Raw genomic sequence first — 25,545 nt, forward strand, 5'->3', positions numbered from 1 at the left:
GAAGACTCAGAGGACAGTGAGATTGACATGGAGGATGATGAAGACGACGACGATTTGGAGGACGAGAGCATTGCTCTCTCACCAGCTAAGCCCAGTCAAAGAGTCCGGAAACCTGAGCCCCTGGATGAGAGTGACAATGACTTCTGACCTTCTTGCCAAGGGACCCAGGCAGATTAAAACCCTCAGATTTGTAGGTAAAGGGGAAATTAAAGGGTCAGAAGGAAATAGGCATTTTGTTGGATAAGCCAGCAGGACTCATTGTTAATGAAGCAAAACCCATTTCAGCTTTAGCCTCCTATGTGTTACTCTACACACTCCAAAGCTTAAACAAGAACCGGAGCAAACCCCAAAGATGATTTTTTTCCCTTATCTATCTCCTAAAACTTGGGAAATGCATGTGTTCTTAGTGATTCACATCCACAGGACAAAAACTTGAGAAATAACAGCCAACGCTGTGTAAGTCTTGCCTGTTATTTTTGTTACACTTTTCCTCTAAAAGTCAGCAGGACCTTCAAGTCCAGACCTGGGGCTAGAACTGGGCATAGGACTCATTTCAGGAGTTGTGGGGGAGTGTCTGACTATTCATCACATACAGTTCAGAATGTTTATTTTAGATCAGCTTTTGATTCTAGCCTTTATTTTCTTTCTTCTGCATGCTCACAATACCAAGCTTTAAATGTATTTTACTAACTAAAATTTTCTGAAAGAAAGTCAGCTAACTCTGATGAAAACTAGCTTTCCTTGAAAATCAGGCAACAGAGAGATGCTCCAGATCATACATACTCCATTTTCTCTCAGAAGGCTGACCTTCCTCCTTAGGAAGGAGCAAGTTAAGGAAAAAGTTTTGGTATGGATTCATGTTTCTGACCTAAAAAAATAAACCGGAATTGAATTTGATAGAATAGCACTAGAAGAATTTCCCTTCTGTGAAAGGAGAAGTGACAGATAGGTGGAGTTTGGTTTTGTCTTGTTAATATGGAAAGCACAGAGGAGTTTTCATTTATTTTCAATTATAAAGTCAGAAGACTTGTGAAGTTCTCTCTTAATAAATTTATTTAATACCATATTTTTATATTATTGTTTTATTTGAAAGTATAATTATTTATTTGTACCATAACATATAAATACTTATTTAAGAAGAGTTCATGGGTTATTATATTACATGTGAATTTCAGGAGACTATGTGACAGTTATTTCTATCTTTGCTTTTTTCTGTCTTTCCCTCAATTTTACATAAGAGATTACTCCCTTTTTTTAAAAAAACATTCAGCATTAAGTTAATTCACCAGTAATTTGAGATGTGCCATCTTTGAAACGATAAGCTAACAGGGAAGAGGTGTATCGGGAGCCACATTACCTCCTCAGATGCCATGGCTTTTAAGGCACAAGAGAGTCATTGCATCTCCTTGGATGACATAGCTTTGGTTTACCTGAGTCTGACCTGACTTTTATTTTAAAAAACAAAAACTGTATTTCTGTTTCCCTTATGTGATGCTTTCTTCTAATGGGCATTAACATGGGAGCCCAACCCAAACCACAGATAACACGTCCACAGGTAGAGGCAAGAGCTGCAGCGGCTAGTCATTGTCTCACCTGCTTCTTTTTTTTTTTTTTTACGATGTATTTGTTTATTTATTTATTTATGGCTGTGTTGGGTCTTCGTTTCTGTGCAAGGGCTTTCTCTAGTTGCGGCAAGTGGGGGCCGCTCTTCATCGCGGTGCGCGGGCCTCTCAGTATCACGGCCTCTCTTGTTGCAGAGCACAGGCTCCAGACGCGCAGGCTCAGTAATTGTGGCTCACGGGCCCAGTTGCTCCACGGCATGTGGGATCTTCCCAGACCAGGGCTTGAACCCGTGTCCCCTGCACTGGCAGGCAAATTCTCAACCACTGCGCCACCAGGGAAGCCCCTCACCTGCTTATTGTCATCCCTCATCCCTTGATTAACTGACTTTGTGCAGAGTCTTGCGTGGTCTGATGTTTCCTTACTTCAGCAGCGTCTTTCAACAAAGGAGCTTCAAGTATGGATCGTAATTATTAATGTACTTCTGTTGCTCTGACAGATCCGGGAGTCAGACGTGTGCAGGTGCCTTATGATTTTTTTTTTTTAATTTTAAAATTATATTTATTAAAATATTTAACATTTTCTATGCTATTTCTGTAGTTTCAACTCTTCATCCTATAACATTTCTTTTTTTTTTTTTAAACATCTTTATTGAAGTATAATTGCCTTACAATGGTGTGTTAGCTTCTGCTTTATAACAAACTGAATCAGTTATACATATACAATATGTTCCCATATCTCTTCCCTCTTGCATCTCCCTCCCTCCCACCCTCCCCATCCCACCCCTCTAGGTGGTCACAAAGCACCGAGCTGATCTCCCTGTGCTATGCGGTGCCTTATGATTTGGTGTCATTTGGTTTTGGTCAAGCAGCAGAGCGGACTTAGGACCCAGAGAAGATTGTGTGATTAGGTCAGTGAAAAACTAGCTTTTAGATCATTGCTGACAGCTTTTTTTGATTTTGTTTTTTGTTTTTTGCTGTGTAATCAAAGGACCTCTTAAAATGCTTTAAAATACATATATTGGCAGAAAATTTAAAGGAACTTTTTAAGTCCTCAGTTTTTATTGGTGGTGATAACCATCAAGGATGTCCATTGGGAATTCTGAAGAACTGTTTCCCTTTTATCTGGGGCAGGAAGAAGAAATACAAGATCTCTTTCACTAGTATTTTAAACTGTAACATCAGTGTCAAATGTCTGAAAGGAAGGTGTGTCCCTTTAGGTTAGCAACATACTGCTTAAATATCACAACTGTTAGATTGGCCCAGGGGACTCATGTGTGCTAGAACACAGGACTGGTTGAATTGGAAGTGAACTAAAAGCTTCTGCCTCCTACCCAGAACAGAAGTCCTTTCTATAAGGACACACTGGAGCAGGAAGACAAAGGGCTCAAGAAGTAATGTCATTAGGGGAAAATGGAACTGACAGGATAACCGATATGTCTGTAGGAAACAGTATTCAGATTTTACTTGTCTATTAGATAGTTTGGAAAAATTAATTAGTAGTGACATAGAAAGTTTAAAATGATGCAACTTTTAATTCTAGAAAGAACAATAAATTATATAGGAAGAAAATGGCTCAGCAGTGATCATCAGTACTAATAAAATCATAAAATAAACACTAAATAATGATTTACCCAAGAATCATGCTGTAACTGTATTGGAAGGATGGAGAAACAGAAAGTGGGGTCATACGGTGATATACGTACAAGTGCCATTTCCCATAATAGAAAGTCAATAGATAATCTCTAAAATGATAAAACAAGAACTAGTGTATGTATGACATTTAGCTTTGGGTGGAGAGGTATTCAGGAAGGGGAGGAATAGGACAAGAGATTGTTCTTTCCCATTATAAGCCTAGTACTCTGACTTTTTAAACTGTGTATTACTACACATTTTGTCCTGATGAAAATGAATTTTTTAAAAAGGTAAATGTACAGGCAGGAAAGGGGTGAGGGCTGGAGATTCAGGTTTGAGGATCATTTGTGTATAAGATTCCTCAGGGGAGAACATGTGGGATGAGAAGAGAGCTAAGGGTGGAAGCCTGAGAAACGCCTGTGTCTAAGGGGAGAGTCCACAAGGAGCCAGGAGAGACTGGGAAAGTATTTTCTGGATTTTCTAAAGTGAATATATTTTTCCTTTAATAATCAGGAGAAATATGTTTAGTTTTTCAAAGAGTGGTAATGAGAAGGTGGAAGGATTGGAAGATGGTAATGTTATGGAATCCAGGGCAGGAGAGAATTTCCCAAGAAGGGAGAGGTGAACAATGTGAGGTCCTTGCTGTAAGTGAGCTTGAGTCAGAGAAGTCACTGAAATGGACAGGAAATCTCTGGTGACCTCAACAAGGAAAAGCAAGATAGCAGGTGAGGGTTGAAGAGAGGTTGGGATTTGAAGTGAGTATTGATGACTGTTTAGAAAGTGGGTGGTCATAAGTAAAAAGAGAAGGCAGAGCCAGGGAAAAGTGGGATCAAAGAACATTTTGAACATTTTGGAGGGGCAGAGGGCCTTTTTTTTTTTTAAGAGGAAAATGAACATAGCTTTTTAACTGAAGGGAACTAGCTTTTGGAATGAGAGGGGTTGAATCTATGGGAGAGAGAGAGGGAGGGAGTGACCGTGTGTGTAATGATGAAGCAAAGTTTGCATTAGGAGCCATTCTGCTTAAATATGTATTGTATATTGAAAACATATACACCAGATAACCATTTGGGTTGATGCTGCTATTTGGGGTAAGAAGGCTAAGGCTGATTTCATGGTCTTTTACACCTGGATTTCTATAGTGTCTATTGTAGATACGGCCCAAAACAGTTCTCTTGACTTGGGCATCAGGTAGAGTACCCAGAATACTGAGACATTGCCTTAGAAGTTGAGTCAAAGTAGCCCTAGACTAAAGGATGGCTGATCCTGACTAGCAAATCTTCAAAGCAAGTTTTGAAAGGATCCAACTGTTTCTAGGTAATTGTGTCCCAGAATAAAGCTCAAGAATATTTTAAGGAATATGAAAATAGTCAATACCCAACAATATAAAATTTTCAATGTCTGGGATCAAATCAAAAATTACCAGGTATAATAAGAAAAGTCAAGAAACAGACCAAGAAATGATGCAAAAATGACAGTTGATAGAATTAGTAGAAAGAGACATTCAAACAGTTATAACTATATTCCATATATTCAGACAGTAGAGGAAAGCATGAGCAGGTTGTGAGATACGGAAGATGGAAAGAAAGTCTCACACAGTACTGGTAGAGATTTAAAAAAAATGAGAGGACAACTGTGCAAGCTGAGATTAAGATCAGATTAGACACTACAGAAGAAAACATTACTGATCCTGAAGACTCAGGGCATGTTTGTCCAAAATGGAATACAAAAAAGACCCCCAAAATCCCATTGTGTTGATTATCAATTTATTGCCTCAGCTCCAAATTCACCTTTTGGCCTGCTCTGTGATAGTGGAGCTATTCGTAGTAAATATCTCTCCTTTGCTAGCCAGCAAAATGTTAAGCCTCGTCAGTAGGGTGCTAGAGAGACTTTGAAGGAGAGAAGAGGGGCCTTTACTTCCAATTCCCAGTGTGGCTGGCTTTCAAAGTTCCTGGAGAGCACACTTTTTTCTCTACTGCTTTGGCCCCTGAGTTTTCTCCAGTGCTAGGTTCCTGCAAAGGCACAGCTTTCTCTAGCATTTGGCTACTGCAACTACTGTCTGTCACATTCTCAACTTAGCCAGAAACAGTGCAAACCAGAAGACAGTATAGCAACATCTTGAAAGTGCTGAAAGAAAAAACTGTCACCCTGGAATTCTATACCCAGCAAAAATATCTTTCAAAACCAGTAATCCAGTAAAGACTATAACTAGACCTATGTTCAAATGTCCCCAACTTCCAAATAATGTTCTTTATAGCTGATTTTTTCCCTCTAGTCTAGGATCCAATCAAAGATCTTAAGTTGTTATGACTCTTTAATAATATCCTTTCATTTAAAATAGTCCCCAGCCTTTTGTATTTTTCATGATGTTGACATTTTTTAAGAGGTCAGGCTAGTTTTTCCTTTTTTTTCCCAGAATGCCCCTCCATTTGGATTTTGTCTGATTGTTCATTCATGATTAGATTCAAGTAGACATTTTTGGCAAGAATAAAATACATCAGTGATGTGTCCTCCTCAGCGCATCACATTGGGGGCACATGATGTCCATTTGTCCCATTATCAGTGATGTTAAGTTCAATCACTTTGCTAAGGCAGCATTTGCAAAATGTCTCCTTTTTTTTTTTTTTATAAATTTATTTATTTTTGGCTGTGTTGGGTCTTCATTGCTGCGTGCAGGCTTTCTCTAGTTATGGCGAGCGGGGGCTACTCTTCGTCGCGGTGCACGGGCTTCTCATTGCGGTGGCTTCTCTTGTTGCGGAGCACAGGCTCTAGGCATGTGGGCTTCAGTAGTTGTGGCACGTGGGCTCAGTAGTTGTGGCTCGCGGGCTCTAGAGCTCAGGCTCAGTAGTTGTGGCGCACAGGCTTAGTTGCTCTGCGGCATGTGGGATCTTCCCCGGCCAGGGCTCAAACCTGTGTCCCTTGCATTGGCAGGCAGATTCTTAACCACTGTGCCACCAGGGAAGTCCCAAAATGTCTCCATTTTTAAGGAGCCTTTGTAAATACCCCTCTGTGGGGTGAAACTTGGAGACTGTGTGATTTTCTTCCTTAATAGGCTTTCATCCATGGTTTTATCATCCAATGATGATTCTTGCCCAAATACTCATTTTTAAAGGAACATTTGGAACATAGTTCCTATTCACATTTAAAAGTCATAATTACTTTATAATTTTCATAAGCATTTTCCTTGGTTATTTAGTTGATGAGAGCTGTGATGTCCATTTGGAATATTTTTCCTTTCAGCACAGACACACGTCTGAGGGAATTTATGCCACATGGAAGCTCGGCTTTCTTGCCCTTACAGGGAAGCTGTAGCCACAGTAGTGCTTTGGGAAGCCTAATATAGAATGATATTATGGCATTGACATTTAATGTGCCATTGATAACCACTATACCAGATTCCAAATGACATATGGCAGACAAAATCAGAGATTTTGTAATGGATAAAAGATGGCAAAAACCTTGGAGAACTTTTCTTGTCTCTGTCTCCAGAATCCTATAATTAAAGCCTTCATTTCTCTTTAAAATTTTTTCATAATTTTTCCATATGACTCTAAGGATCATACTCCTAAAACCTTTTTTTCGTCTTGAGAAAAGAAAGAGAGGTCCCCTCTGTCACGGATGCCAAATTGGTACTCTTCATGGGCTTGAAGATGGCAACTCATTTCGGAGTGAGGGGGATGATTTTAGCCAGGTCAGTGGAAAAGGGCAGTAATGATAAGAAAAAGTAGGGGCACATGAAGACCTCAGGATATAAATAGCTCCGACTGGCTTCTTACTTGCTGAGTTCTGAGGCCTGTTCCTGATCCCCTTGGAGGAAGACCCTCCTTTCCTTGTGCTGTAGCACAGTGTTCATCGCTCCCCTGCCTGGACTGACCCTGGACCAGGAGAGGTGCTTGTGTCCTCCTCTGGCAGCACCACTCCTGCCTCCTTGCAGGAGACCAGCTCTCCTGCAGGTCAGCATCATTCCCAGAACACAAGAAGGCACCTGGAAAGTGGTCTTTTTGTTGGAAAGTTCCCAGCTGTGTCTCTGCCGTTCTTCTGCCTGGTCCACCAGGAACTTGTTTTGCTCACATTTCAACAGTGCATGAGGAAGCATTTGTCTTGATAGCCTCTGAGATCATCCTGGCACCAGGTTCTCCAATGTGATTTCCCTGGAGACTAGAAGAGAGGATTAGGACAGGGCTTGAGAAATTGACTGAAGGGCTGGAGGCCTGAAGATTCTCATTAGTAAAGAGCAGATGGTCACTACATAAAATGCAGAACCCAGTGTGAAACCTTTGTGCTTCCAGGATTCCTCCCGTGGACAAGGCTCAGCATGGCTCCCTCTTATACTGAGTTCCCTTGCAGAGCTGCTAAGGGGCCTGGGAGTCAGCCGGCTCCGAGGCTCAGGCGGAAGGCAGGGTCTGCCCTGGGAGCAAATTCTAAGGGTGAGCAAGGATGGCAGGAACGGGCAGATGCTGTCGAGCCCCACTCACTTGATGTGCTGTAGCCCGTGGTTTCCAGACAGTGCGGTGGCAACACATATCGCCCCGTCCATTCCCAAGGAATTCTCTTGGAGACTAGGCAGAGAAAAGATGGAGACACCACAGTGAGCCATTCAGGACAGAAGAACACTCCGCAGGAAGCAGCACTGCACTATCTTGGGGGGGACAAGTCTGAGACTGATTTGTCCACAGGCGCCTTAGCAACAGCGAAGTGGCATTTAACCCTGAGACCTGTGTCTGCAGGCTGCCAGGTTGTCTCGTCCAGGTGCCATGGAGGACATAAGACCAAAAATGCAGAAGTGAACAAACCCATCCACAATATGGACTGTAGTAATCAGAATAGTGTCAGCTATTTGTACTCGGAAGGAAGCAGCTACAGAGGAAATCAAGAGCGTCTTATGCCACGGGGGAGGTTCCAGAAGAGAAGAAGTCTGCTGCTCTAAGATGCAGGTAGGTCTATACAACCACTCACTTGAGTCTTCGGAGACTTGAGTTGACCTTCAGAGCATTCGCCAGGGCTTTGGCTCCGGCCACCCCAATGGCATTTCCTCTTAAGCTGTTGGGAAAGACAGGAACCCTAAGGCACAGTGACAGCTGAGAGGTGAACACGGTACCTCTTCAGGTGACCATGAGTTACTTAGCAACAACAGGGGTGGCGGGTGCGGTGAGGTTGCTCCTTCCTCACTCCTGGGCACAGAACGGAAATTGGCTCTGGGGAGCAGGACGCTGGGAGGGGTGAGGCCGGCCCAACCTGGTGGTTTGTTGGAACTCTTATCCTCCGTTTTCATTCCAAAGAAAGAGCTGGGCCGAGACCGGAGCGGCAACCCTCCATCCAGAGGTGCCCGTGTGCTCGGAGCCACAGAACTGCAGGAGCAGGGATGACCCAGACATCCTGAGAGCCCCACAGAGATTGGGGCCCCAGGTTTGATCTTCTCGCAGATCGGGTCAGTGGCCACTGGCCACCCCAGGCCTGGGGACATGTTCAGCCTGGGCAAGGCCAAGGAGAGGACCAGCGAGTGACTCCCAGGAAAAGGGGTGACATGGGGTTGGGGAAGCTGGGTCCTTCCCGATCTACGTGAAGATATTTAAATGATTTGGGAGTTTCCATGTACATTTCCCCCTTCCATATCTATTCATTGTGAGTCAACAGCTTGATTTCTTTGGGCAAGAGGCTGTAGCCAGAGACTGGAATACTTACTCAAGAATCTCCAAGGTTCTGTTCACAGCCAGGGCCTCCCCGAGTGCCTGGGCCCCAGGGGCACCAATGGAGGCCACCTGGAGACTGTAAAAAGAGATGCAGTCAACACAGACAGGCAGCCTCTCCGGCCCTCACACCCACCCGGGCCCAACTGCATCCATACTCGCCCTTCATTTCCACTACCCCTTGACTTAGGGCTGAAAGTGGTGAAATAGCACTGAAAGTTGTTGGCCCTGGTCTGTCCAGAGAATGCTGCATCTCCTGCCTGCACTGATGCCTGACAGAGATCTGGATGCTATGGATATAGGAAGTAGAGGTGGTCTCCTGGAGAGTTTGGGGGGTAATACTCCCTGCCCCCCTAGTTTTTTCTAGATGTCTGGTGACCCAATTGCTAATATTAGGAAAATCAAACCCACCTTCCTTGACTAGGAAACAAAAATGACGGTTAATGTGAAAGGATGATTAAGAGCTAGCTTCCTGGGCTGCTGTGCATATCAGGACTTACTAGAGAGCAGTGAGGGCTGTGTTCGCCTTTAGCGCACTGGCCACTGCAGAAGCACCTTCGTCCCCGATGGCATTTTCCTGTAAACTGAACATAGAGCCTGAACTCTGGGTGCACAGAACAGGGACCAATGCTGTGGCAGGACATGCTGAGCATGGACCTTCTAGATTTAAATCAGACCACACACACCATAGCAGACCATCTTCCTGGGGTCACCCTGGGGATCACTGTGCCTCCTGTGTGGCCACTGCAGCCCCATGGCCACCTAATGCACGTGCTCAGGGGTCGGGTCTGCATGAGTCTGGACTGTCAGAGCCAAACCAGAAAAGGGACACGTGGACATGCTGTCAATAAGAGCTTGGTGTGCTTTGCAAAGCCATCCAGAAAATCAAAGCGCTCAATCCTCGGGCCATTCTTGCTGGTCAGTGTTTTACATCTTTTTCCCCCCCCCTTTCCTTCCACATTGGAGGAAAGTGGCAGGCCCTGGAGCAATAAATGATTAAGAGTTTATTTCAAGTGGACGTTGGTATGTTTGAGGGAGCAGTTTGCAATGATAATTTTAACAGACATTTGAGTATGTTGGGTGCCAGCAAGCCCAGTTCCAGCTTCTTGGAACTCAGGTGGGGAGACCTATGAGATGAGAGTTACCAACTGCAGGGTGCTGGGAGGGCCCTGTGGAGTCTCCTTCCCCAGTGTGGTCACAGAGGCTGCCCAACAGAAATAGGTCTAAACCAAACCTGCAGGTGAGAGAGGGGGGAGGGCCTGGCACATCTAAGAAACCCAAAGAAATCGAGTTGAGTTGCTGGAGTGTGTAATGAGGCTGAGGGGGTGCAAAGGAAGCAGATCTTTAGGGGCCTTGGAAGCCACGCTAAGGGTTGGACTTCACTCTGCAGGCACCAGGCAGCCATTTAAACATCTTATCTAGGATGGGAACAGATTTACGTTTGGGAAAGATCTTCGGCCAGCAGTATGAGGATGGACGGATGTGGAGGCTGCAGCAGTGATGCAGGTGAGTGCTGCTGGCGGCCTGGACAGCGGCCGTGAGGGTAGAGGGTGGGTGGGTGGAACATTGGGAGAAGAATTGACAGGATCTGGAGATGGGGTGCAGGTGGGAAGTGAGAATGAAGGCGATGTTTCTAGCTTGCACAGTTGGTTGCTGGATCCCCTCACAAGGTGAGGAACCAAGAAGCAGACTTGTGGGGGAGATAAGTCAGGTCCACCCAGTGGGAAGTGGAGTGGGCAGTGGACACGTGGGTCTGGAGCTCAGGAGAGAGGTCTGAGCTATAGACGTGGGGGCCACCAGGACTTTGAAGGGAATTGGAGCCCTGGGTGAGGAGGAGCTTCTAGAAGGAGACATCATTCAAGAGAAGATGACCCAGGACAAAACCTTGAGGAGTACCATATTCAGAGTCAAACAGAAGGACCAGCCAGAGAAGGGATATCTTGAAAGTTGAGGGAGAAGTATTCGGCATGAAAAGCAGATGAGGCTCAAAGGTTAAACACGGAGTGACCATCTGACCCAGGATTTCTGCTCCCAGGTGTACACACAAGAGAATTAAAAGCGTGTGTCCACACAGAAACTTGTGCATGAATGTTCATAGCAGCATTATTCATAATAGCCAAAAAGTGGAAACAACCCAAGTGTCCATCAGTGGGTGAGTGGATAAACATAATGTCTGTCCATGCAGTGGAATATTATTTACTCATAAAAAGGAATGAAGTACTGATACATGCTGCAATGCAGATGAACCTTGAAAACATTATACTAAATGAAAGACGTGAGTCATGAAAGACTTCATTTACATGAAATGTCCAAAACAGGTAAATCCATAGAGACAGTAGATTAGGGAACTGGGGGACTTGGTTGTGGGGGCGGGGGGGAATGGGGAGTGACTGCTAATGAGTATGAAGTTTCTTTTGGGGTGATTGAAAGGTCCTAAATTTGATTGCAGTGATATTGCACAACTCTGTGAATATACTAGAAACCAGCGACGTGTACACCTTAAATGGGTGGATTATATCTCAACAAAGCTGTTTTTTTTTAATAGCAGATGAGATGGAAACCTGCCTGCTGGCCTTAGAGCAGAGGAGGCTGTGTGCTGAGGGTGCGAGCCCTGCACCTGGTGGGCACCGAGGTTGCAGATTTCCCTGCCCCCTCTCCCCCCTTGCGGAGGCCCCACTTACTCAAGGCTGGTCAGGCTCGTGTTGAGCTGTAGTGCTTGTCCCAGGGCCTTGGCGGCGCCGGCCTGGATAAAGTTCCACTGCAGGCTGGGCAGACACACACACATGACTGCATGGCCCAGGGCAGAGCCCAGGAGGTCCTAGGGGCTCCAGAAAGAAGGGGCTTCTCCTGGGAGAGTGACTGCAGGGAATGGGGTTCCTGACCAAGGTGGGCAGAACGCCTGCAGCCCCCCTCAGGCTAGTCCCAAGGGGCCTACGTGCACTCTGGTTAGTGGAGGGCACAGGGACAGGCTCACATAGACTCCAGGTGGCCCTGCATGAAGCATGTGACAGAAGCACAGCGTGGGCACACACCTCCCACCATTGGCCTCTCTCCGTGGATCAGCCCCAGGGAGCAGAGCACGGGGCAGGGCACAGCCTAGAGGCCCTGAGGCCATGTTGCTGGCGGGGGGTGGGGGGCGCCCTAAGCCGGACTTGGCCTTCTGCCTCCCCTGGTTTGAGTGTGGTCCTGCAGCTCTGTGAGCAGACAAATGGACAGGGCAGGGAGGGTGCGTCGAAGACTCACTGAAGGGATGTGAGGGCGCGGTTTTCTCTCACTGCTGCTGCGATGGCCTGGGCGCCCTGGTCATGGAGCAGGTTGGCTGTCAGGCTGGGAGGAGGTGAACAGGGGCAAGTGAGTGGGAGCTGGCAGTGCAACCCCCGTTCTTGCTCACTGGGGGATCCAGACCACTGCCGTGTTGTCCCCAACCCCCCACCCCAGGACTGCATCGCGTCTCCTGGGATTGCCTGGCTCACGCTCTTGAGGCACTTGAATGTGCCAGGTGCTGTGCCCAGCACGTGTCCTGGACCATTGAACTGCATCCTGGCAACCCCACGGGGGGTGGGGGGCAGGGGGCAGGCTCTACTCAGTGAGCTTCCATGACAGGTCACCTGCCAGGAGGTGGCGGAGCCGCCCGGGGACTCACTCATTCCTGATCCCTGTGCTGGGAGCCCCTCCCACTTGCTCATATATTGTTGCCAGGGAGTGGGGGTCAGGGGGTCAGGGCAGGGAGAGTGTCGCCACTCACTTCATCCTCCTGTAATTTACGACATAGAGGGGGGACTTGTGTCAGGGTAGCCACCGGGCAGCAGGTCTCCCAGTCCCCCCCCACCAATCAGGTCCTTCTCGCACAATGGCAGGGGCGCCGAGGGTCTGCTGTCAGCTCCCAGCTCTGGGTGAGTGAGGCCCTGGGTGGCATAAAGAGCCTTAGGAAGTACAGCCTGCCCCCCTCACGTACTCCAGGCTCTTCAGGGTGCTGTTGGTGCGGAGAGCGCGAGCCAGATCCTGGGCTCCCTCCGGGCTGATGGAGTTTTCTCGAAGGCTGAGGAAAGAGAGGACCCTGAACTGCTGACTGACAGGGGAGGCCTGCCAGGTGCTCAGGCTGTGAGAAGCTGAGAGCCCCAGGTGGGACCTGGGCCAAGGTGGGAAGAGCCTGCTCTAGGAAGTCCCCCTCCAACGGCTCACCAGCCAGATGTCCCCACACCCCCCCAGGACTGTCAGCAGTTGGACAGACAGTCCAGGAGGAAGAGGATAAGATGACGGGACCTCAGAGGTGTGAAAGGAGGGGCAGGCCAGCATGCTTGGGGGCCTACAGGCTTGCCCATAGGAAGGGAGCTGCAGATATGGCCAGCTGAGGGCCAGAGCTGCCCCTGCCTCCCCAGCGAGCAGGGGGAGCGCAGGATGCCAGGCTTCAGAGCCAAGCTGCCCAACCATACGTCTTCCCCGTCACAGGCCCCTGGAGGTGGGGGTGTGGGCTTCTCAGCACCAGCCTTTCCTTCCACGTTCCAAAGTCCCTTCAGACCCCCTGGCCAAAGGGACACCCTCAGATGGAGAGGGAGGCAGGGACTTACTTGAGGCTGAGGAGCGTCTGGTTGGTGCAGAGGGCTTCCATCAGCGCTGCCACTCCTAGGTCACTGATGGAATTGCTTTGCAGGCTGCAGACAGAGGACAGGGCGCACTTTGGCGTGGCTGTCTCAGGACGCGGAGGGAGTCCAGCCTGGGGCTGCAGGCACTGAGTTCAGCAGGGAGTTGGGGGAAACCTGTGCTGCCCCCACGGCCCTTCTCATCCCGTTCCCCGCATTCCAGCTCCTGCTAGGTCAGGGCAGGTGGGTCTAGCACAACCAGTGCCAAAGTTTACACGCTGCCTTGATTTGAGTGGCTCCACATGGCTTCTGGGGGGGACATGTGTCTGCAGCCCCCAGAGAAAGTGGTGCAGCTGAGTGTTCCCATTATGGGGACAGCACTGAGCTCCCCACTCCCCACCAAGGCCCTTGGAGCCAGCCCCCTCTGCAGCCACCTGTGCCAGCTTCTAAAGTACACTCAGTGCTTGTCACTGAAAATTCCAGAACCAGCGCCGACCCTGACTGTCCACTGGGGTGGGCTGGAGGGAGAGACACTAAGATCACAGTATGCCCAGGGTCGGTGGTTGGTTGGGTTCTGACAGGGAAGTGGTCCTGACTGACAGCCCTCCTCCAGGACCCACCCACCTGCTGGATGGGAACCCAGGTGGGGAGTCACCCTCTGCCCACAGCCACCCCTGGAGACTCACTCCAGGCTCTTCAGGCCCTGGTTCACCTTCAGGGCCTCCGCCAGGGCCTTGGCACCTCCATCGCCAATGCTGTTACTGGAGAACCTGCAAGAGATGGGACATGGGTGGAGCAGCCTGGTAGGGCGAGGCTGGGGGATCAGAGTCCAGGAAGCCCTCCAGGGAAGGGCTGTCTCTGTTGTCTCAAGGGTGCCCAGGGCACAGTTTCTTCTGCCTGAGGCTGGTTGGTGGGTAGCCTCTGTAAGAGATCAAGGTAGCAAAGTCTTTCTTGATTCCTTGGCAGGGTTGGCAGGGCCAACTCTTTAGTGAGGGGTATTTGTGATACTTTATGTGAAGGTGGCTGGGATGGTGTTTTCTTCTACCAGCTGGGAAGACAGTAAATGTGAGTCTGAGACAGTTGGGGCTCACTCATTCCTGGGAATCTGGATCTCCATTCTCCTGGTCCAGGGCTTTGGAGTCCAAAGCCAGCTATCTTGTGCCCACACATTCATTCATCCATCCACTCACCCACTCACTCACTCATCCATTCATCCATCCTTGCACTCACCCACCCACTCATCTGCCCACTCATCCATCCATCTACCCATCCATCCAACCCCTTGTTCACAAATATTTGTGATGGGCTGGGCATTGTGGCAGGCATGGAGGATACCAGTTTGGCCCTTCTGCATTTCTCACATGAGCTCCTTCAGACTCCTGTTCTGCTTCAGGGCATCTGCCATCTGCTGGGTTCCCACTGGCCCGATGCTGTTCTTCTGCAGGCTGTAGGAGAGGGGTCCTTCAGCAAAGCTGGTCACAACCATTCCCAGGCCAAGGACAGTCTGGTTCAAGGTGAGAGGTCAGAGACTACTCAAGTGCCGTCTCTGTTTATCGCAGCATGGGGGGAGGGGTCTCCAGGAAAGGTCTGTGGATTGTTGCCAAAGTGTTGCTAATAGACTGATGTGAAGAGTTAAGAGACAAGAACCGTTGGGCCTTCCCTTCAGGGGCCAGAAAGCAGTGACCAGCGGACACTGTTAATATCCAGCAACCTCCAAACTGGAGATTTCCACGTGCAAGTCCCACTGGCCCCTCACCTGACCAGCCTTCTCAACACTCAGCAGTCTGCCTCCATCCAGACCAGCCAGCAGCCTGTCCTGCAACCCTACAGTCCTCCCAAGGGCAGACCCTCACTTAGGTGCCTCGTCTTCAAAAGCTTCTTCCTCTTATACTAAATCTGGAGGAGGGAGATGTTACAGGAGAACCCCTGTACTCATCCTAGAAGGACAGGCAGGGCAGGACCTCTTCTGTGTGAGGCTAAGTACACTCTAAACAAAATGGAATTTTCCCTGGTTACAAAGGGAAAAAAAAACCCTCCCCTCCCCTCCCTTAGAGTATTTCCTTGAGAAAATTTGGGATTGTAAATCCTTTCCTTGTCCCTTTGAGAGTATGTAAATCTTTTTAAGAGCTAGAAGTAAACCTCTTGGCAAGTTTATAGCCTAGGAATATCTTTTGTAAGGGCCTTGGAGCCATCTCTTTGAGCTGTGCACATCAAGTAAGAGAACACCTGCTCCAAGCTGTAAGTACCTGCTGGTCATAAAGATGTGAGAAGTTTCATTTTCCTTGGGATAAAGGCAGGTGGCAAACACAGATGGCTACCCCCAAATAACAGGCAAATTTAGTATAAGGTAAGTGTGACAAATGGTTCTGTCCAGTCCTCTTATTTGAGGGCAAGTTGTGGTTTTTCTTGAAAACACTTATGTAATGGGTTGTATCTGCTCGACTGTAGGAAAGGGTGAGATTCTTTTCTGTCTTTGCCATCCCATTGGTGGATTGCCTTTGATGCTCATTGCAGGCTAGCTTAATGCTTATTCCAGGAATTAAGCTGTTTCGTACTTTTCTACATTTGTGGAGAGGATTTTCTGGGTTGGCAGGAGGCTTTATTTTTAATTATTTCCCCCACACCTGTTCTCTGGAAAAGCAGTGGACATCAGGTTTTCCAGGGGCCAGCCAGATGGATCAGAAAGCCTCAGGGCTTTGTCCCATCCATCCCTCCATGCAGAAAACAGACAGGCCCTTGGAGGAGAAGAGAGAAGAGGAAACGTTCTCTGCCAGCCAGCATGTCCACTCACTGCAGCACGGAGAGGGTCCGGTTGGCAGCCAAGGCCTCAGCCATGGACCTGGCACCGTCATCCCTGATCCTGTTGCTCTGGAGGCTGTGGAAGCAAAGAGGTGCATCACTGATGGAGCATAGGAGGGTGCCTGGCATGCCCTCACCCTCACTACCCAGGAAGTGGGGAAACAACTGGCCCTTCCCACTGCTGCTTTGGCCTTAGGTTTTCCTCTGGGTCTCTAAGCACTTGCCTGCTGACTGGGGACAAGGTGCCCATGGTATCTAGATCATAATGACAAGGTCATCGATAGTCCCAATTACAGCTAAAAGCCACAGCACCCAGGTGTTGGTGAGGATGTGGAGAAATTGGAACTCTCATCGGCTGCTGGTGGGAATGTCAAATGGTATGGCCTTTGAGGAAAGCAGTCTTGACAGTTACTCAAAAGGTTAAACATAGGGTTACCAGGTGACCCAGCAAATTCCACTCCTACGTATATCTACCCAAAAGGATTGAAAAAAAGTCTTCAAATACTTGTACAGAGATGTGTACAGCACAATAGCCACTAGGTGGAAACAACCCAAGTGTCCATCAGCTGATGAATGGATAAACAAATTGTGGTCTGTCCATGTAATGGAATATTATTCAGCCATGAAATGGAATGAAATACTGGCACATGCTACAATGTGGATGAACCTTGAAAACATTATACTAAGTGAAAGAAGATAGACACAAAAAGTCTTATTGTTTGATTCCATTTGTATGAAATATCCAGAATAGGTAAACATACAGACAGAAAGCAGATTGGTGGTTGCCAGGGGCTGAGGGGAGGGGAGAATGGGAAGTGATTGCTAATGGGTATAGTGTCTCCTTTTAGGGTGATGCAAATATTTTGGAACTAGATAGAGGCGTTGGTTGCACAACTGTGAATGTACTAAATGCCATTGAATTGTACACTTTAAAATGGTGAATTTTGGGCTTCCCTGGTGGCGCAGTGGTTGAGAATCTGCCTGCCAATGCAGAGGACACGGGTTCGAGCCCTGGTCTGGGAAGATCCCACATGCCGTGGAGCAACTAGGCCCATGAGCCACAACTACTGAGCCTGCGCGTCTGGAGCCTGTGCCCAGCAACAAGAGAGGCCGCGACAGTGAAAAGGCCCACGCAACCGCGATGAAGAGTGGCCCCCGCTTGCCACAACTAGAGAAAGCCCTCGCACAGAAGCGAAGACCCAACACAGCCAAAAAAATTAAAAAATAATAAATAATAAATAAAATAGTGGTGTTTAAAAAAAAAAAGATGATTGTTAAAAAAAATGGTGAATTTTATGTGAATTTTGCCTCAATAAAAATAAATACATAAATGAACAAAACAAAACAAAATGACAGGACACACTCCGCTAAGGATGGATACAACCACTGGCCCCTAAAAGGAGCCCAGCAAACCACACCACACCATAGGAACCATCTGGAAGATGGGATTTCAGTGTCTTGGAAAACACCGCAGGGGATCATTCTGATGCCATGGCCTTGGGGATTTCCTACTCAATGGAGGACAAGAGCTTTTCCTCATAGATTATTTTGTCCTTCAAACCTCCATATACCTCCTCCCCTCTTCTCCTCCATCCCCTGTTCAGGCCATAAACACAGGCACAATGACCAGGGAAGAGCTGAACTTAGAAACTTGCTTAGGATACAAGATCCCCTGGCATTCACTGGGTGGAAGCCAGTATCTCATGGCCGCCATTTTGAATTACCTCCCACTCCATGAGTGGCACCTGATGAGAGGGTTCTCTGGGCTGCCTCCTGGGGGCAGAGAGACAGGGAGCGGGTGACACGTACCTCAGAGAGGCCAGAGTGCGGTTGATCTTCAGAGCATCTGCCAGTGCCTTGGCCCCTTGAGGTCCAATGGAGTTACTGTGGAGGCTGGCAGAGGAAGAGAGAGGAAGAACCATTCTCTTTTAGCCAATTCCCAGGGAGGGAAGGAGGAACAGAAGTTACATGGACCTTTAAATCCATGCTCCTCAAAAAGAATGCATCAGGGTTTAGGATTTCACGTTCGGTAGAACTGGGGCAGAGATCCTTATTTAGGCGATCAAGGAAGGAGTTCCCCAAGATGGCCCCATGTGATGGGGAGAAGAAAGCAGGATCTGATGGACTAGTGGGCTTGGGCCAAGTGTGAAGAGGAGATGGTAACACCAGGTTCAAGGCCAAAATTCTGGCGCTTCACTGGGTGAGTCCCAGCAGCTGAGCAGGAGTCAAGACTTTGCTTGCTCAGCTGTCCTTCCAACCCATGCTGAGAAGAGTGTGGTCTAGGGGACTTCACAGGATGGCTCACACTCTCTCCCTGTCCCAGGGGTGAAGGGTCCTACTTACTCCAGAGTGGTCAGACTTCTGTTGACGAGGAGGGATCTGGCCAGAGCTTTCGCCCCTTTGTTACTGATCTGGTTCTCAGCCAAGCTGCCCAAAGAGAGGGAGAGGAGTGGTTAATGAAGGTCTGTAAATCTTGCCACCTATCCTGCAACACGAGGCCTGGGATCCAAACCCGTCAGCCACCGTAGCATCATCAGGGCCTGGACTCAGGTGGAGATCAGGTAAGCCAGGCCCAGGAAAGCCTCTGAGATGGGCAAGGTAGGGCCAGAGTGGGCGGACAGACCCTCACACCAGCAGAGGGTCCCAGGGGAAAGTATGCTCAGAATCCAGCACAACAGCTTCTACCCCAACAGCACAGCAGAGGGTACGGGCAATTACTGAAGACTACCATGGGATTCCCAGCCAGGGGTGTGCTGGAAAACCAGCTGTCAGGAAAAAACAGAATACAAAAATCATGATTTGTTGGGTTGGCTAATTTCCATGGTGTAAATACTCCCATCATGGCCAATTTCAAGCACTCTCAGCTTGTAAAAATTCTGAAAATGTAACAATCAGCTCTCATGAACTGGTGGCTGAAGTCGGTTCCAGCACACCCCTGACCCCAGCCCTTTCTCTAATCCAAGAAACGAAAATGGTAGAGTTATTATAAAATTAACTTTGAAGTAACAAAATGTACATCTGTGTCTGCCTTGAAAGGGCATTCCAGGGAATTCCCCGGTGGTCGAGTGGTTAAGACTCTGTGCTTTCATTGCCGAGGGCGTGGGTTTGATCCCTGGTCAAGGAACTAAGATCCCACAAGACACGTGGTGTGGCCAAAAAAAAAAAAAAAAAAGGCATTCCAGGAACACGCTGGGGATCCACTTAATGTTGCTTCATACACCCAGTTTGAGAAATGATATCTGTTGAGGTTCTTTACAGTTTCTTAGGCATTTTAACATGTGAGGCAGCCCCATGGGATACAATTGGAATCCCCAGTGCTTTTCAAGCTATGTTTCAACGGCCCCTAAGTTTCTTCAGAAAAGCTTCAGGAGGCTGAGGGGAAACCAAGTGCCTAGGCTCTGCCCCCCACTTCTTTCAATCCCAGCAGCCCCCCCTTTTGTCTGCCTAATTGGGATTCTGCCTCATATGCCACTTTTTTTTTAAATTAATTAATTTATATTTGGCGGCATTGGGTCTTCGTTGCTGCGCGTGGGCTCTCTCTAGTTGAAACGAGCAGGGGCTACTCTTCGTTGCAGTGCACGGGCTTCTTGTTGCAGTGGCTTCTCATTGCGGAGCACGGGCTCTAGGCACGCGGGCTTCAGTAGTTGTGGCACGTGGGCTCAGTAGTTATGGCTTGCGGGCTCTAGAGCGCAGGCTCAGTAGTTGTGGTGCCCGGGCTTAGCTGCTCCGTGGCATGTGGGATCTTCCTGGACCAGGGCTCGAACCCATGTCCCCTGCATTGGCAGGCGGATTCTTAACCACTGTGCCACCAGGGAAGTCCCTCATATGCCACTTTTAAAAAGTGTTCTGTCGCTTAAAAAAAGTTTGAAGACTGTTCATCCAGACCACCACCTTCTATATAACTGTTCTCAGCTTCTAGAGAGCCTCTGTCCCCATCCCCTACCCCCAGGACTTTTATAACATTTTATAAAAAATATTTTATGAAGGATGCCTTGGACGTTTCAAACAGGGCTGTGGCACTGAGGACCAACTATAGAGAGGTGAAGGAGAGCGTGTGGCCAGAGAAGTTTTGGGCTTTGTTCAGAAAAATCTCTGAGTACTATCTAGATTCCTTTAAGCAAAACACTGAAAGTTGGCTATTTTGCTGAAGGTTCTCATGAAGGAAGCTATATTCATAATGAGAAATTGTCATTTTGTTTCTTTCTAAGAGATTGCATTTACATTTCTGGCTAACCAGAGGATCCTGCTAGTTAACAGCTGGCTCTTACACGGTGCTTCCTCTGTGGCTGTCCTGTCCTGAGAACTTTCCGTGAATTAACTCATGTAGCCTCGTGGCAACCCTAAGAGGCAGTGTGCAGTAAAGGATTAACTTTGGCTTCTGCTCCTGAGAGGTGACCTCTAAGCCCCTGGAATGTCCTGCCTGGTAGGAATGTCTCTGTTTACCTGGGGGCCTTGGGCCTTGATGGATAGTCTATCTCACAGTGGGATTTATGGTCATGCAGTGTCAGCTTGACCTCTGGAGGGGCTGGAGACTAAGGTCAGCATGCGGTGGGCAGGTGTGTCTTCATGACCAAACCCCAGTAACAACCCTGGACACCAAGACTTGGGTGAGCTTCCCTGGTTGGAATGCTCCGTATGTGTGTTGTCACACATGGTCTCTGGGAGTAGGAAGCACTCTCTGTTCAACTCCGCTGGGAGAGGGCGGCTGGAAGCTTGGCCTGGTCTCTGGGACCCTGCCCCAAGGGCCGTTCCCTTTGCAGATTTTAATGTGTATCCTTTCAGTGTAATGAACCGTAACTGTGGGTATAGTGGCTTTTCTGAGTTCTGTGAGTTCACTGAACCTGAGGGTGGTCATGGGGACCCCTGAACCCATACCGTTTACCCTTCTTAGGCACAGAGGTGTCTGTCCAAGGTCACGTGGAGCTCACCACTACTCTAACCACTATCCTCAAAGACTTACTTTTGCTCCGGACTCATGCTATATTCTTGTCTCCTCAGATAAAGATTATTTCAAAAGCTGGAGGACGTGTGAGGATGAAAAATTACTCTCTGGGTCCTGTTCTCTAAACTCACCTCCCTAGTTCTCCTAAAGCCACCCTCAGGTCATCACATCGATTCAACTACGAATCAGAGTGTTAACTCACACTTGGATGTTATTGGGTTGGCCAAAAAGTTTGTTCGGGTTTTTCATAAGGTGATGTAGAAAAACTCAAACGAACTTTTTGGCCAACCCAATGTAGGAGTGATTTCATTAGCACATAGATCTGTTCTGCAGTCAGCATATAAACTCTATCTAATTATGTTATTAAAGATGCAATGTTTAAATTTAAAATTGTTTTAATTAATATTAATTTTTTTTAATTTAAAAATTTGGGTGTTATTTAAAGATGCAATCCTGTGCTCAAAATACCATTTGAGGGCAAACTTTGTGAGGCATTTAGAGTAAATCAGGCTTGGCGGTATGTCCGCACAGACAGCATCTGGAGAAATGGTTCTGTATCCACGATAGCATCTGACCCATACCGTATCCTTTCCCTCTTCTTACAGATGAGGTACCTGAGCCTCTGGAACTTTCTGGAATGAGCAGAAACAAGCAGCCTGCATCCTGAGCCACACGCCTCAAAGACACCTCACTTTGAAAGCACCCCTGGCCATTTGAGCAGAGAGGAGGATGTGAAAAGAGCCCCGGACACCAAGAGACAGGTGGGCAGCCTGGGCAGGGCGTCCTGGGTCGGTGTTACCTGATCCTCTGAATGCGGCAGTCCTTCCCGCTCAGCACACTGCCCAGCAGCTCCATCATGGGGTCCTGGAACTGGTTGGTGTCCAGCCTGGTCAGGAGGAACAGCAATAATGAACAGTCCCACCGCCCATGGGCAGGTGGGATGAGGCCCCTGGCAGAGGGCTGGCATCAAGGCAGCAGAGGGGGTGCTACACAGACACCCAGGCTGAGATCCTTTCCCTCCCCCTCCTCTCCATCCCAGTGCAGCCCCCACTGTGAGGCTCGGAGATCCGTGCCAGCACACCCACATGCTCAGAGTTTTCCTCCAAGAGTGACTTGGGAGGCTCAGTGGTGTAAACCCTGGGTTTCCTACCCACAGGGATGTCTTCCCAGCAGCCCCGCAGTCTGTATGCGTGTGCAGGACACCACTTGCTAGCTCTCCTCCTTCTGAGGATGTAGAAGCTACTCTGAGGTCCTGAATGACCCTTGTCCTAAGCCTTCCCCTCCCTCCGCCAAGGTCCAGAGAGTGGACAGAGGGTGATGGGCTGAGAGTGGAGTGAATGGGTGTGGCCTGTCAGCATTGGGATGGTTTACAGGGTATTGTAGGTTGAATTGTGTCCCCCTATAAGATATGTTGGTGTCATAACCCCCCCAGTGCCTCAAGAATGTGACCTTATTTGGAAATAGGGTCATTGCAGGGTAATGAGTTAAGATGAGGTGGAGTGGGGTGGCCTGTAACCCAGTGTGACTGGTGTCCTCACAAGAGAGGAGAGCTCTACATGAAGACAGACACGGAGAAGGTGGCCGTGTGACCTCGGAGGCAGAGACTGTGGTGATACGTCTACAAGCCAAGTATTGCCAGCAAACACTGAAGGCTGGAGAGGCCAGGAATGACCCAAGGATCCTCCCCTACAGGTTTCAGAGGGAACACAGCCCTGCTGACACCTTGATCTTAGACTCTAGCCTCCAGAACTGGGAGAGAATAACATGTCATTTTAAGCCACCCAGGCTGTGGTCCTTTGTTACAGCAGCCCCAGGACATGGACACAGAGGGACGTGGTGGAGGGGAGGAGCCCTCCAGGTCCCCACTCTCTCCTCTGCCCACACGCCCCACACAGCCCCACCCTGGCGCCCACCTCAGACTCCGGCAGTAGAGCAGCTGGGGCAGCAGGCTCTGGAGGACCCCCTGGCTGAGGTACAGGGGCAGGTTGGCCTCCTGGGCGCAGACATCGGACACCTGCAGGAGGTAGGCCAGGGCAGCGCGGTGTGGGGGGCTGGTCAGCCCGGCCAGGCCCCCGCTTGCCATGGCCTCCTCCACGCTGTGGGCCAGCTCCATGTGCTGCAGCTCGCGCAGGCAGTGCAGGACGTTGATGGCCCGGGCGCAGACCACCATGTTGGGGCGCAGGCAGCCCTGCAGGAGCTCGACCACCTGGGCCCGGTAGCCCTGGTGCTCACCCTGGGTCAGCAGGGAGCCGGCCAGCAGCGCGTTGACCCTCGGAGACAAGAGGCCTGAGAGGAAGCGCAGGAAGACGTCGAGCCGCCCATCCTCGGCCTGCATGGCCCTCTGGGCCGCACTCCTGAAGTGCGTGAGGAAGCCAAGCCGGGGCCAGGACATGCCGCCCTCGGTGAAGAGGTCGAAGATGGCCCTCTTGGACGCGCTGTAGTAGTAGGCAGCTGCCACAAACTCCTGCAGGGACAGGTGGGTGAAGTAGTAGGCTGCTGAGGAGGCCAGGGTCTCCTCCCGCTGCAGGAAGCAGCTGCACGGGGCGGTCTGCAGCAGAGCAAGGTCCACGCCGAACACCTTGAGGTCTGGTTCGTAGAACACATACTTCTTCCTGACCAGCCCGTGGAAGGCCAGCCGGCCCAGTGTCCCCACCATCTTGCGGCAGCTGTGGGCCAGCTGCTCAATACGGGGGCTCGCCTTGCACTTCTCCTGCCCCTCCCTGCTGAGGGCCATTCTGAAGTACCATGAGTAGAGTTCACACAGGGTCCTCGGAGGCCACAGCTCTGTGTCGTGGGGCCCTGGCCTGTTGCGGTGCAGGTGGCCCAGCACCGACCCCACCAGCCGGCAGAAGGCTGGGACGGCGCACATCAGATACAGGGCCCTGTCAGCCTGCATCTGGCTCAGGACCCAGCCCGAGAGGACCTGGTCCTCAGGGAACATCTGCCCCAGACACATCTTGATCTCCTCCTCATTGAAGCCCCGGATCTCGGTCATCCGGTCCACCAGGCCCCCTGGGATCTGGCCAGCCGCGCTGGGGCGGGAGGTGACCCAGACAGAAACACCTGGGAAGAGGTTGCCCCGGATGATGTTGGTGATCAGATGGTCCACTTGGATCTCCTTCTTGGAGTCTGTGCAGGGCACGGTGTTGGAGAAGTCCAGGGGCGTCTTACACTCATCCAGGCCGTCCAGGACGAGGAGGACTTTGGTTAGGGCTGCTGACGCCAGGCCAGTCTCCCCCGCGTGTGGGAAGACAGAGTGGACAAGTCTGTCTGCAGACAGCTTCTCATGGGTGTTGAGATCCCGGAAGGTCAAAGGCAGCACCAGCGAGAAGTCCTTGCCCACCTGCCCCCGGGCCCAGAGGTGGACAAAGTTCCTCACCAGGGTGGTCTTGCCCACGCCAGCCACCCCAATGGTGATGGAGATGCGGGGCGGGATGGACACCCGCGACAGAGGCAGGAAGAGCCTGTCCAGGGCGATGGTCCTGGTGGAGCACCAGCCCCCACGCGTGGCCTCCACCTGCGTGAAGTCGTGTTCCCTCAGCTGCAGGTCCATCAGGCCCTCCACCAGCAGGAGGCTGGTCAACCTGGGGGAGGGGCTGCCCAGCTCAGGGCTGCCTCCCATCCTGTTCAGAAGGGCCTCTCGGTGCCTCTGTATCCTCAAGTCTGCTGGACAGAAGCCAGAGGGGAGGGATGGGGGAGGGTGGGGGAGGGGAGGGTGGGGGAGGGGAATAGGGCCCAGGGATCCCTGTCTGTCTGCTTACCATTGCCGTGGGGCCTCAGCGGGGACTCTGGCGTCCTGTCAGGGGGCTGCAGGGCCTGGGAGCCCTGACTGCCCTTCCCGGCCAGCAGGTCCACTAGGGCTTTCACCTGCTCGGCTGGGGAGCCAGCACCGTGGCCCTGGCCAGCCTCCCTGCTTGTGTGCACCTCCTGCTTCCTCATGGGGTCTGGGGTTGCTGCCAGGAGCTGTGGAGAGAGGGCCTGAATCTGCTTTCTTCTGTCTGCCCATCAGTGGCCTGGGGACAGGCTAAGCGAGCCTCAAGGGATGGGCAGGATGGGGACCCACCCTTTCTCCTGCCCTGAACTACGGGTGGCTCTTGATCTGGCCTCCGGGACAGGGTTGGAAGGGCTGTTTGTTCCTGGATGGTGACAGTAGTCCCTGATGCCAGGAGCTTTGCTCAGGTGCAGGGGCCCCGGGCTCAAATCTGAGCTCTGTCACTTACTGGCTCTGTGACACTGGACAGGCCACCTGAGTGCTCTGTGCCGTGGTGTCCTCATTTGTAACCTGGGAAAGAGGATGAGATTATGAACAGTTCCACTCACGAGAGGGGAAGGATGAAAGAGGCCAA

At 49.9% G+C, this 25,545-nt stretch overlaps 2 protein-coding genes and 1 long non-coding RNA gene across 10 annotated transcripts in view; 2 read left to right on the top strand and 1 right to left on the bottom strand.

Annotated features, from left to right (window-relative positions):
* CLUAP1 (clusterin associated protein 1) overlaps window positions 1-1,066 on the top strand; it is a 42,567-nt gene extending 41,501 nt beyond the window's left edge. For all 8 annotated transcript variants that reach the window (XM_082362185.1, XM_082362182.1, XM_082362183.1 and 5 more), the window contains one exon: window positions 1-1,066. In XM_082362185.1, the coding sequence (XP_082218311.1) occupies window positions 1-147 (147 nt within the window). In that variant the 3' untranslated portion in view covers window positions 148-1,066.
* NLRC3 (NLR family CARD domain containing 3) lies at window positions 771-25,169 on the bottom strand. Its single transcript, XM_082362239.1, is given in 17 exon segments — window positions 771-7,349; window positions 7,667-7,750; window positions 8,148-8,231; window positions 8,874-8,957; window positions 9,379-9,462; window positions 11,560-11,643; window positions 12,122-12,205; window positions 12,834-12,917; window positions 13,447-13,530; window positions 14,145-14,228; window positions 14,820-14,903; window positions 16,250-16,333; window positions 18,067-18,150; window positions 18,601-18,684; window positions 21,999-22,085; window positions 23,113-24,953; window positions 24,956-25,169. Coding segments are annotated over 17 exon segments (3,294 nt in total). The 5' UTR covers window positions 25,139-25,169; the 3' UTR covers window positions 771-7,258.
* The window catches only part of LOC309614200, a 25,193-nt gene continuing 9,122 nt past the window's right edge, over window positions 9,475-25,545 (top strand). The window contains exons 1-2 of the long non-coding RNA XR_014236069.1: window positions 9,475-10,384; window positions 21,805-21,960. This is a non-coding gene — a long non-coding RNA (uncharacterized lncRNA). The remainder of the gene's footprint in view (window positions 10,385-21,804; window positions 21,961-25,545) is intronic.

This window comes from Balaenoptera borealis, assembly GCF_965194805.1.
Source record: "Balaenoptera borealis genome assembly, chromosome: 16".
In the NCBI taxonomy this organism is placed as follows: Eukaryota; Metazoa; Chordata; class Mammalia; order Artiodactyla; family Balaenopteridae; genus Balaenoptera; species Balaenoptera borealis.